This window comes from Aptenodytes patagonicus, chromosome 15 (assembly GCF_965638725.1).
Source record: "Aptenodytes patagonicus chromosome 15, bAptPat1.pri.cur, whole genome shotgun sequence".
Classification (NCBI taxonomy): Eukaryota; Metazoa; Chordata; class Aves; order Sphenisciformes; family Spheniscidae; genus Aptenodytes; species Aptenodytes patagonicus.
This window is the reverse complement of record NC_134963.1, coordinates 7793983-7806931: the sequence shown is the minus strand read 5'-3', so window position 1 is coordinate 7806931 and position 12949 is coordinate 7793983. Positions and strand designations below refer to the sequence as shown.

Sequence of the window (12949 nt, the reverse complement as noted above, 5' to 3'; positions counted from 1 at the left end):
CCCCTGGGCCGGCCCGGCCGGCGGCTGCGCACTGCGGTTCTGCGCTCTCATCATGGCGGCGCGGGGCCATGTGCAGGACCCCAACGACCGGCGCCTGCGGCCCATCTACGGTACGGACCCCGCGGCCCCCGGACCCCGTTCCCCCCGGCCCGGCGGGCCGCCCCGCCGCCGCGGCCTCGCGGGTTTGACCCGGCCCGCCCGACGGCGCCTGGGGACGGCGCGGAGGGGCCCGCCGGGCGGCCCGGCCCGGCAAGCGCTGGCTGGCTCCTCCGGCGGGGCCCTCCGCCCGCCCGCCTCTCCCGCTCTATCCCCGGCGGCGGGGGAGCCCAGCGCTCCGCTCGGCGGGCAGGCGCCGGGGCAGCCCGCTCCGCGGGCGGGGGGCAGCGTGGCCCTGGCCCCGGCCGCCCCCCGGGGGAGGCTCTCGGCCTCCCGCGGGCGCCTCTCCGCCGGGCGCCGTTGCCCCGGTGAGCCCGCGGTGTGCGTGTGGGGAGCTGCCGCGGAGGCCGGCGAAGCCGGGCCCCGGCTCCCACCCGGGCCTGGAAGCGGGATTCTGGCCGGGCCGGGGGGAACCCGGGCTCCGTCCCCGCCGCGCGTCTTCCTGCGGGCAGCGGCGCTGTCCCCTGAGCTCCCCCCGCTGCCGGCCCGGCGGTCTCCCCGCTCAGAAACCCCCCACCCGCGTCCGGGAGGAGGCTTGGAGGGGCGAGCGCCGCCCGCTCACAGGCGGTACCTCTCTCCAGCGGGTGGTGGTGGTTTCTGTGCTTCTTTCCCTCCGTCGAGGTAACTTTGGTCGGCGTTTGTTTTCTGCTGCAGAGAAGTTAGAAATTGATCAATTCATACAAGGAGCAAGAGCAGTCAAGGAAATCTTAAAGTTGTATGTTGAGGTGTTGTGGCACAGACTAATTATGGTGTTGTGAAAATTAATTGGGAGATGAGAGTGAAGTAGTTAGAAGGAGACGGTCTTGTTAAGAAACCTCTTGTATTAAGCTGTCCCCAAATATTTCCATGGGTATTACGTGCAATTGGGATTGCTTAAGAGATCGTAGACAAGCTTGTCTCTGTTTATGCAAATATAGGGAAAGAGAAAAGAAAAACACTTCCCCAGGCTACGGTATCATTTCCTCCCTAAAACTGAAGATTGGATAGAGATTTAGGAAAATGTCCTTGACTTTCTCAACACCAGGAAAAAAAAAATCTCTCCCTACAAACATGTGGAGAGCTGCCCTCGTTTGGGGATGAACGTGCTTTGGGAATGCCCTTTGCTGCTCAGGCAGTGAGGACGGTGCGGTATAGACTTGCATCCATGATGGATTCCAGTGAAATGGAGGAAGATAGTTTTGCTTGATTAAAAGTGTAAACACACAGCTGTCTTAAAGTTCATTGCATAATTATGAGCGCAGCTGTGCAGCTTGTCTTTATGTAACAATTTTAAGATTTTTCCTTAGTTTTCTGTACATGCTGTGATTGCCATTTTTATTAATGTGCAATTATTTGTGTTATAACCTCTGTAACGTCTTAAATGTTCTTAAAAGAAAAAGCTTGGTAAATTCAACCGATACTAAAGCAGTTGATGTTGAGATGTATTTCACTGTATTCATTTCAGAGTATAGCTATTAGGGAGAGAGCTTTATAATCCTTTCTAGAGCTAGCAGAAAGCTATCTTCTGCAGTGTAAGATTTGAATTCAGGCTTTGGTGCTGCAGAACCCGAAATAAAGTGTATATCCTTAAAGAGGTAAATACACAACTTCACAAAAGTCATAAACTGGAGATGCGCAGCATGAGGTCGCGGGTCTGGTTCTTGACTTACAACAGTGCTTTTCAGTTGGCACTGTGTGCCTTGGTTACTCAGGGTTCCTTGACAGCTGTGTTTTTCTTTCAACTTGATTTGCTCTGCCTTCACCTGAAGGTTCATGTGTTGCATTTCCAGCCATTGAACATCTCCACCTACAGATTTGCAACTAACGTAGGCTTAAGTTCATTTTCCTTTAGCTTGAATTCCTTTGGAAGTTGCCAGCTAGATTGGCTTCCAACAAACTTACTTGTTGTTAGCAAAATACAATCTTTTTATTCTGCTGCAGTTTAGAGAGGTTTGTGGTTTATTTGATTTACTTCAGGAAACCTAAAGAGGAGATCTTATCGGCACAGTTGTTAAATAATCTAAGACAGGCAGTGCAGCATGGCAGATGATTTGTGTGTAGGTGAACTGTGCAACACAAATCCTTAAATCAAGGAGTCTCTGCTGGTGTATGAAGAGATCGCCACGATGGTCTGTTCCACAGAAACCTCTCCACTGAGAAGTCTGTGCTTAAGTTTTAATGTTAAAGGTCCTGCACAGGTGTTCATAAGTTAAAATGGCGATTTAACCCATGTAAAGACGATGTATTGCAGTTTCAAACTATATTTTATGCAGCAACGTTTTGTTTTGGTTAGTGTGGGCAGGCTGCCTCGTTTGAGGTTTTGTCTGTATGGTCTCAGGAGTCCAATTAGCTCTACTTTAAATCTGCAGCACTTACTTGGCCATGGAAGCAAATGTTAAAGCTGCCGAATATAAATCTCATTAGTATAGATGCACACTTTGTACCATATACCAAGGAATTACTAAAGGTCACCTCTCTACTCAGTAAAAGAGTTCTCTCTCATTATGAGAACTACAGTCTTGACGAGAAGAAGGTGTGTAACATAATGTCAATTAACTGGCATTAGCTCTGTTCAGTTTGGTAGGGGAGAGGCCAGAACACTGTGAGCGGACCCTTCCCTGTTGGCACGTCAGGTGCAGCTAAGCTTTTCTGCTAGGTTTTGGTTAGTAAGTATTAATTTTTGAGGGAGGGGAAGCATATAGGGGTGATGTTCTAATCTAAAATTGCTTGTTTGTAGTTGTCTACTAACATGATGATGCACAGTAGGTGAAGCTGAGAATTATAGTACCGAGCTGAAAAAAGGAGAAAATGGTCTTGAGACAGGGGTTTTCTACAGCTGAAGTTTTACTAGATAGTGGGCTATCCCCCTAGGAAATAGTGAAGCTCCCGGGGGAGCTTTTTTGTCTTTAAAACCAGTCTGGTGAAAGCGTAGTGATACTCTGTCAGGGGACAGATTTGCTCTGCCTGAAGTATGGATCGTGTGGACAAGTAGGTCTTCTCACTTAATGCTTTGATAGATTGTGAGTGCTTAGTTTCTAACCTACTGCCTGTTAAAAGTCATTGAAAGACTCCCAAAGGCACACCAAATTAATTTCTACTTTTACTGAAGCAAAGAGCCTAAGCTCCATTGCTAGCAAAGAGCTGTTGCTGCAGAACCCGCTCTATTATATGTCTCCTTTGTTGCTGTAATGATCTATGTGGAGTAATTACAAAAGCTTGTTTGTTTGAATGACTAAAACTAGTACAGCGAGATGAATACTTCATCTACAAAATGACATGTTTCCTGAACGTTTGGCTTAGTAGTAATTGTACAAGGCAAATGCGGTTTGCACTACTGGCCTAACAGCACATACTGCACAGTAAAATTAGAGATAGCTTTCCAGAATGGTCTTGTGTTCTGTTATAATACTATATATGTTGTTCTTATGCAGATTATCTCGATAATGGCAATAATAAAATGGCAATCCAGCAAGCTGATAAACTGCTCAAAAAACACAAGGATCTTCACTGTGCAAAGGTAAGTGTGATTGCGGTGCACTGACCTCATTTGGTGAGTGTAGCTCTGAGACTTGGAGTGTTTTGCTGTGCCTTTTGAGCAGTGTCCGTGATCTTCCAGAGACCCCACGGTGTTTTCTGAACCCTCTGGAATGTCTCGGTCTGCTCTCATTCACGTAATATCGTGTTTGTCTGAAAACTTGTATGGATCCTCTCGGTGAGGTGCCTCTAATGACTAGTGTCATTGGTTACACCCGAGCTAATTGTCTAGCTCCCTGTCAGAGCCACTGCAAGCAACCTTGGCGCATGGGCTGTGCCTTGAAAATGCCTCTTCTAGACCTTAGGTTGGGAATCTTTCTACTTTTCTCTTTTCCCTGTGGGTTTTGCTCTACAGTTCATACTACTTCTACATTTTGAAAGCTTCCCAAGCTGAAGCAAGTGTCATTGACCTGAATCTCATTTATGTCACTTCTCTCTGGCCAGTTACTGAAAGAAAAAAAAATGAAAGTTGGCAGGGCTGGTCAGTCTTCAGTCTGCATGTGGGGAAAACTGAGTGGCAGTTGATGCCTTAGAGTGGCCTGCATGTTTGTTAAGAAATGCAAAGCCACGCTGTTTGATGCAGTTTGCATTTGAAAGTTTTCCTCTACAGCCATATGGATTAGAAGCTTAATAAAACCTGAAGTTCTGTAGAAGTAATGAGGTGGTTGGGCAAAGCCTCTCATCACCAGGAATGAGAGGATTTTCACTGGTAACTGCCAACTGTGTTTCTAACAGCTGCCTCTGTGTTGTGTCAATAGGTTCTAAAGGCAATTGGCTTGCAGAGAACTGGCAAGCAAGATGAAGCGTATGCTCTGGCACAAGAAGTAGCAGCGCTTGAACCCACAGATGATAATTCCTTGCAAGCACTAACTATTCTTTACCGGGAAATGCATAGACGTAAGCTTTTTCCTTTGCCTCTCTTAAAAATCATAATTATTTACGTTCTTCCAGAAGTAGATGTGACCCACAGTTTCATGGGAAACATGCAAAGTCCAGGGTTCGTGTATAGGCGTGTTATTAAGAGACTCAGGGAATTTAAATGATGACTGTTATAAATGCCTCTAAGGCTCTAGCGATCACCGTAAAGTGAAGAACTTAATTTAGGCTTCTCTCATTAACGTTATTGTGTACACAGTTCCTAAATGAATGGCATGCTAATAATCATCCACCACAATCAGTCTGAGAGTTCACTTTTTTTAATGAAAGCTACTGGAATTTGTTGTCAGTATATGTGGTAGAGATGACAAATCACGTGGTCTGTGGTTTGGAGCATGCTTAATGCTGTGAGACCATAGTCGAGGGGTTCAGGCCTCAAGAAGCTGTGTGACAAACAGAAGGGAAATCCTGGCCTCTCAATTTGACCGCATTAGCTTTTTCAGTATGGTTCCTTGTAGTGATATGGTATTTTAAAAATACTAAATCGTGAATGTTTGAGTGACGGAGTAAAATTGCATGTGCTTTTCTGAAAGAAGCCAGACCTTATATGCTGCTTATCTACAGCTCTAAACAGTTGTTTCTGGCAGCTTCTTGTGGTTCTTGGTTGTGGTAGCAACGTTTACTGTTGAATTGCTGGAGCAATAACAATGGGGCGAAACAACTTCTATAGAAATGGATATTTGGTATCAGTCTGCAATATAGTAATTGCTTATGCTCTCCTAGTTTATTTCTTTCTGTGTGTGTATGTATCTGTGGAGTTAAAGCATCATTCCTATATATGAAATTTTTGTGTGTATGTGTGACTTCAATGTAAACAAACCCCTGAAAATGTCAAAAGCCTTTCTGTGATTCTAAACAACTTGCATAAGCCTTAAGCTCAGGTTTCTAACTTCTAGGTTTATAACTCAGAAAGGAAATAGTGGGTGTTAGGCACTTCCACTTTGGGTCCTGCAAGAAAATTGTAATTAGATGTTTTATGTATGTGTGTTGAGGATATGTAAACTATGTGAAAAACAAATTGCATTTAGTTTTCTAATACTACACTGAGATATGATTGTATGTGTAAGGAAAAAAAATCTGGAAGGATGAAAATGTAAGAAAGTTTTGCGTGTTATAATATCGTAAGTATTTAGTCATGATAGACCTATTATTAAAAACTATAGTGTGAAGTATTTTACTTGTTGAGAGTACTAAAATAGGCAATTGGGAAATAACAGGATATGACTAACATAAGTAAACCTGCGATAAGAGTAACTAACTTGGTGTTAGGCTCTGAAAATGTTTTGTGTTTTGATAGATAATTCATGTGGAGCAGTCATTCTGCCAGGAGTAGAAATCTTCATTCAGTTTAATGCTCCAAAATAGATAAACTTTCTTAAGAAAAAGACTTAAGTGCTTCTGAGCAGTTCAGTTGTTGCTGTTAACTGTATTTTGAGGTTTGTTTCTTTATTATTTTTTAAGCACTTTCCTCCTTTGCCTAATGTTCGTAGTGCTTGGGGTCTTGGGGGAGAGAGTACCATTTCTGTGGTCGATGAGTGTAACTAGATTACTGTTCAGAGTATCACTGATGCTATCTTTAGGTAGCTGTGCTTTAAAATTATTCCCAAATTTGTCTTAACTCAAGCATCTGGTTTTGGTTTAGCGGAACTGGTAACTAAACTTTATGAGGCAGCTGTAAAGAAGGTTCCCAACAGTGAAGAGTATCACTCTCATCTCTTCATGGCCTATGCCAGGGTTGGAGAATACAAGAAGATGCAACAGGTACAATCAACAATTTGTGTTCTGGTCATTTTAAGGTGTCTTTTTCTGTGTATCTTACTGTTAATGCCTTCTCATATTGTAAGTAATCTTCCAGAAAGCTAAGCTGGGTTAATGCAGAAGTTGTACTCTATGTTAGCTTTTACAGAAAGGCTTAAAAGACCATTATTTAGGGGGTGGGTTATCTGAAGACAAGTGCTTTCTTTTCCTTACATGGGATAGGACAACTGTGCCTTTTGTGTGCATATCTGGTCTGATAGAATATGTTGGTTATTTTGGGAGGTTTTTATCAATCTGTCTGGAACAGCATGGTGGTTACATATGAGGCAGTGTATTATAAAGGAATTCTGGAATAGATATAAGAAGATCTAGCAAGAGCTTCTGATCCATGTTTTCAGACTTGATTTACTCCTTAGTTTGCTCTTGTCTTTGGGAAGAGTAATCTTGCCCATGCTCTTACCTCTGGAATCTAACATATAACTAGGCTTGTATTGATTGTGATTCAGTGAAGAAAAACTAAAAAGCACTTCCTTTAAGTACATCTTACTTCTCAGTTGGCAGAACAGTGTCATGCTGGTTAGTTTTGTTTTCATCCCTTCCAAATTAGGTGCCTGGAGAATGCCTATAAATGGAAGATTCTTTTCAAAGCATGCACGCTCGCTCTTCTGTATAAAAAAGCATAGAGAGCCAAGTAAATGAGTCCTAAACTCCTCCTTGTTCCCACTGTGTTAAGGTGACTTCAATTTTTGTACAAGTTTGCTTTAAATAACTAAAATAATATATTGAGCAGAAGTGTTATTCTCCATTGTAGCCCAACTTGTATGCTGTTTGAGTTCAAGCTGTAGATAGGGACTAAGTTATTAATGTACATGAAATGTCAAGCCTCATATGACAATCTAAACTTCAGAGACGTGACTATGTTAATCGTACTCCTGTCTACAACCCTGAGTGGAAAACATGCCAGTCTTGCACAGATAATGATATTTAACATTTATCTGACCTTTTGTATGTTTAAAATGTCATACAAACATGTATCTAGTTAAGTTATCCAGACATTGTCAGAGAGCAGGGTGTTCCAGATTGGCCTGTGTATTCGTCCTAAGGACTTAGAGATGCGAAGAGTGCGTGGATGCTAACTGATTGGAGAATGAAAATAAACCTCAGCGTCCTGTGTTCTGGGGTATTTCAGCTGAAAGGACTGGAAAATGCAAAGTGAGACTGCAGTCAGGAAATCAGCGCAAAAGTCCATCTGTGGTAGTAGACTGTATTATATGTAGTTCCTTAAAATTAATTACAGATTTTGTATGGGTGAAAGTGTTGTTCTTTATATACAGACACTGGAAATCTGTGAGAGAAATATGTGAATAACTGTTTCTGTATTAGGCTAGAGAATCTTGAATTCTTTGGCTCTGCTTTGATCCAGCCGAGCTTTCAGTTTGACCTTTGCTTAACCACTGCTTTGCACGTATGGGTGACCTCATATTTCGGATGTCTGAGTATGTGTATGTATGAAATGAGTGTTGAAGGGCAGTTGCTTACGTGAGGGAGGCATGTGGTTTGGTGTGCCTTTTAGCACTGACGGAGCATATTAGTGAAAATCGGCACTGGAAATATCCCCCTCACTCCTGAAGAATGAGTCTTCTGCTTCCTGATGTAGTTACCACTTCTAATTAAAGCTGTCATCTGTTTAGGCAATCATACATGCAAATGCTCATTGCCGTTCCTTGTCAGACCTACACAAAGTACTTGATCTTTGAAACATTTTCACCCTCTATTTTCTTCTTTAGAATGTGTGTTAGGATGGAATGGCTCATGGGTTGATAAAAATCCTCCCATCTAGTTGCTAATTCTGTGCTGTCTGCTGCCATCATTGCTGCTTAGCTTGCGTTGTCTGTCATGAGAGCTCATAAACAGATACATTTCAGGAATGATGAAACTTTGTCTTATATTTTTCAGGCTGGAATGGCACTTTATAAGATTGTACCCAAAAATCCTTACTATTTTTGGTCTGTGATGAGCCTGATTATGCAGGTGTGTACAGCGTTGCAAATGAGTTTGACTTTTGCTGCAGGTATAGTGCAAACATAGAAATGCTCCAAGTGAAGATATTAGAGATATTTTAAGTAAAATGTCTGAACCGTTTCTCTATGATGCTGGGAGAAGGACGGGGCCCTCCTTAAGCAGCATTATTGATGTGTTCAGTATGAATGCTGTAATGTTTTTATAATGCAACTTAACTGGTCTGCCTTGCCATGTTTATACAACTTGAACTATTCTCTTATCTGGACTAGTACCCTACTGTCTGTTTAGTTAGAGAGCTAACGAATAAATCCTCAAATATCTGCAGCTCCTTAGGCAGAACTGTTCCTCTCTGTAACTAGGGTATAAAGGCTCTAGGAGGAAATAAACGAGAGCTCTGGACGTAGCATGGCTTTAAGACTGCAGAAAGTCTGCAGGAATAGACAGCAGATCAGCTGTGCTGCTGTTAGTTGAGATAGCAGATTCAGGCACTAATCAGAGAGCCTGACAGAGTGTTGGCCAAGCAAAAAAATAAGCATGGAGGCATCAATCACATTCTCTAAAATACTGTGCCATGGAAAACACAAACGTGTTCTTGCTACATGTTACTTGCCATGGATATTGTGTGCCTAGATGCGCGAGTCTCTGGACAATGTAATCAAGAGTGAGCTTTTCAGTATATCACTAGTTTTATTGCTGCCTTTTAACAGAGCAGTTGCTCTCTGCACGTGACAGATGGCAGCTCTGAATGTGTGGTTTTGGGGGGATTGAAGCACCTGTTTGGTTTTTTCCTCTTCTAATGTGAAAAAAGCAGTGGGTGGGACAACACAAAAAGTTGATGAGCTGTTACAATAATTCTTCTCTTCCTTAGTCTATTTCAGCACAGGATGAAAACCTCTCAAAGACAATGTTTTTGCCACTAGCTGAGAGAATGGTGGAAAAAATGGTGAAAGAGGATAAGATTGAAGCTGAGGCTGAAGTAAGACTTGCAGATAATTTCAGCTTGATTTGAACATTATTGAGACAAGGAATGCACTGTTAAAGAAAATGGATTATTTTAACAGTTTTCCAAGATAATAATCAGTAGTGTTCTGGAAGTAAATGTGAATGTAGCGGGACAGAAGGAAAACCGAGAGCAGAGGGTTGAGAGGGATTTGGAATCGTGTGGCCAAGGAAATTTTTTTGGCATTTGATTTGACTGATGAAGTACTTGGTTTTGCTCCCTGGGAGGCCCCAAGAGAAACTTCAGGACTGAGAATGGAAAAAAGACCTAAATTCCTGAATGTTCTACCCTCTGGGATGCTAAAGATAGCTTTGCAGGCCTGGCTATCTCCTATTTCTAATGACAGTAACACAAGCCACTTTATTTCTTGGCACACCTGTATATTGTTTTACTAGCAAATTTCATTGCAGCCTAATCTTTCTTTTAAGGTCGAACTGTACTACATGATTCTGGAACGTTTGGAGAAGTATAAGGAAGCCTTAGATGTTGTGAGAGGAAAACTAGGAGGTAACTTTTTCTGTCAATTAATAATTACAGTTGTGTGGAGGAACAGCAGTTCTCCTTTGCTTCAGACTTGTCCACTGGTTACAAAAAAAAGGCTGTAAGAAGCCTGACTCTTAGCACCAGTTTCAAACATTGATGCAAACTCTGGAGGTGCTGTCGTGCAAGCTGGTTTTACCCACCTGTTTATGGTATTTAAGTGTTATTCAGTGATGAACTTTGCAGCAGTATGCTTAGCCGTAGTAAATTGATAACATGTTAGTTTGTAGCTGCCATCTTAAAAAAAAAAAAAAGTATGTTCCTAATCCTGCATTTTTGTGGACTCTTTCCTAGTGATTAAAATGCACTTGCAGTTTTAAGGAATTGAGATATGAAGGTTTCCATAGCAAATCTGTCCTCTCCATCCTTCAAGGGCCTCTCTCCTGTTCTCTTACACTTACTGTTTTGCATCCTTGGCTATAATAAGAAGCTTTGTGCAGAAAGTAGAGAAGGAAATGCATTGATTAAATAAACTTGCCCTTCTGTTTTTAATTTAGAGAAGCTGACAAGTGAGCTCCAAAGCCGTGAGAACAAGTGTATGGCAATGTACAAGAAGCTGTGTAGGTGGCCAGAGTGCAATGCGCTGTCGAGAAGGCTGCTGCTGAAAAAGTGAGATGATATTTCTGCAGTCCTACTAAAAAACTGAAGAAAAATTCTGGCCTGGTTGTGAATTGCCTCGTTTAGTGGCTTTTGAAAATAGTGGTTAACATAGAAGAACATCAGAGGATCTCAAGGCATTTCCAAACGTTTACACTCCAAAGCCTGAAGAAGAGGGCAGCAGAATGGAACATTAAAGGGAAGGTCACAGGGAGAGTCAGCGTCAGGACTGTAGCTGCTTCTTTTTGAAGGCTGACTTTAGTGACACGTTAATGCGATAAAATTTTGTTTAACTCCTTATTTCTAAAGGCTGTGCTGGTTGTCCAGCTCTAACTTTCATGGTGGGACAGGAGGAGAATTGCATTTACATTTGATTTTCTGGAACTTCATTTCTCTCACCTGGCCAGACTTCATACTGGGAAATGCATGTAATGCTTTGAACAGATGCATCAGGAGAGAGCATGCTAGTATGATCAAATCTGTCTCTTGGAACTGTCAAGAGAGATTTGCTGTTTGCTTTTTGTATTTAGCTGTGCCCTAATCTTAAGTATAAGTTAAATACAGAGGCTTGAAGATTAGAAGGTTCTGTCAGCATCCACTGTCCACGGGGACAGCAAAATGTTTCTTCTCTAGAGAAGTTGTTCTTGGTATTTAATATTTGTTAAATGTATTTGCAGTGGGAGAAACTGGAGAAAATAAGCATCAGCTTTACAGGACACTTGAACACAACACTGACAACGTGTAGAACTAATATAAGGACATTTTCAGCTTTACCTCTTTGTATTTGGCGTCTCCTGTTCCATACTCTTAAATTCCTCTGAACATGGGCAGGAGAAACTTCTGCCTTAGCATTTTGGGGATATTCATGAGCTCTGATTGGAATGTAAATGTTGAGAGGAGAATTTGTAGCTTGTGTCAATTCTTTGTTGAAATTGTTTCCTTTAATATGTTTCAAGAAGTTCAGGATGATAGCATTCTTAAGATGTGAGACCTTTTCAAGGAGAAATGATTCTTATTACAGTTGTTTTTTCTGCTATATGAATATGTGCTATCCCTTAAATTCAGCTTTTGCAAGGAATGCAGTTTTAGAAGTGAGTTACTGTTTTGGCAATTCCCTAAACTTTGTTCTCTGCCTGATTTTTGTTTCAGCTCAGATGATTGGCAGTTTTATATAACTTACTTTGATTCAGTGTTTCAACTTATTGATGAATCCTGGACACCTCCACCAGAAGAAGAGCAGTAAGTTAACTGTTTTGCTGTGGATTTGTTTTTCCTTTGTGCTACAGCAAATTGTTTGCACTCATATGTTCAGTACAGCGCTGTCTGCATCTTTGGGTGACTTCTTGACATCAGACCCCAAATGATGTGTTCTCCCTACTTTGTTTTGGAGGCTGGCAATAGTTTATTGGAAACAGCTGTGTAAATAGTGGTTTGTACACTATAGAACCCTTCCGGTTCATATTTTTCATGGTGATTGAGTTAGAGAATCCATCGTGCCAGATTTCCTTAAGAGTATCGTGGGTGTATGCTGAGCATGTGTTATCGATGCCCTAGCAATGGGAAAAATCAAAGAACCTTTTGTCTCTCTAATTGCACAGCTCTTTGGAAGGAGAGGTACACTATTCTATAGAGCAAGCTGTGAAATTTATTGAAGAGAGGATAACAGAAGAATCTAAGAGCTCTCGGCCACTTCGGGGACCATATTTAGCTAAACTGGAGCTGATTAGACGTTTGCGATACAGAGGTTGTAATGATGAATATAAACTAGGTAAGAGCCACTAACTAGGTGATAAATTAATCTTTTAGAGCTTGTTCCAAGTTTCTGTTCTCTTTGCTAAATCACTGAGTTAAATACAATGTCTGTTACGAAAATGTATGTGCTGTTGTCTGTATGTAAAGCATTTTGAAAGCATTAGAAGATGAGCCTTGAAGAAAAGCAGATAGTTCCAGACTGCTCCAGGGCTTGTAAAAGCAAGCATGGGAACTTTCCGAAGGACCTGTGGGATCTAGGAGCATACAGTCACTGACATTGTAATGAAAAGTGCATTCCCGATGCACTGCTTTTGTAAAAAGTCCTGCTGTTACTCTGTAATCTCTGGGTGGTTTTTCATTTAAGTTTTTTGGCAGTAGTACCAGGTTTTGCTTTTTAAAAACTTGCATTTTAAAATCGCATTTAGGGAATCAGCAAAGGAGAGAATGTGATTAGAGCAACATCTGTGCTACTTACTAGTTCCTTTTGTATTTCCATCCAAAAATAAGTTACTGTTAGATAAGTGGAGGCTGTGTATGCATGCCTGTGATGCTGAGCTCTTATCTGCCAAAGTAGCTTGAATGAAGCTCTTGAGGTTTTTCTGTGTGTCCTTGGTAACCAAAGACATTGAGCCTCTGTTAAAACCTGCAGCAGTGCAGCTATCCGTTTTCTAAATC

General features: G+C 41.9%; 1 protein-coding gene across 2 annotated transcripts in view; it reads left to right on the top strand.

Annotated features, from left to right (window-relative positions):
* Positions 1-40: 40 nt before the first annotated feature.
* The window catches only part of NAA25 (N-alpha-acetyltransferase 25, NatB auxiliary subunit), a 32942-nt gene continuing 20033 nt past the window's right edge, over positions 41-12949 (top strand). Inside the window, exons 1-10 of one of the 2 annotated variants that reach the window (XM_076353246.1) lie at positions 41-110; positions 3567-3652; positions 4428-4566; positions 6248-6366; positions 8320-8394; positions 9254-9361; positions 9814-9892; positions 10423-10534; positions 11672-11761; positions 12121-12290. In XM_076353246.1, coding sequence (XP_076209361.1) covers positions 53-110; positions 3567-3652; positions 4428-4566; positions 6248-6366; positions 8320-8394; positions 9254-9361; positions 9814-9892; positions 10423-10534; positions 11672-11761; positions 12121-12290 — 1036 coding nt within the window. In that variant the 5' untranslated portion in view covers positions 41-52. The remainder of the gene's footprint in view (positions 111-3566; positions 3653-4427; positions 4567-6247; positions 6367-8319; positions 8395-9253; positions 9362-9813; positions 9893-10422; positions 10535-11671; positions 11762-12120; positions 12291-12949) is intronic. The other variant, XM_076353247.1, reaches the window with a different exon arrangement.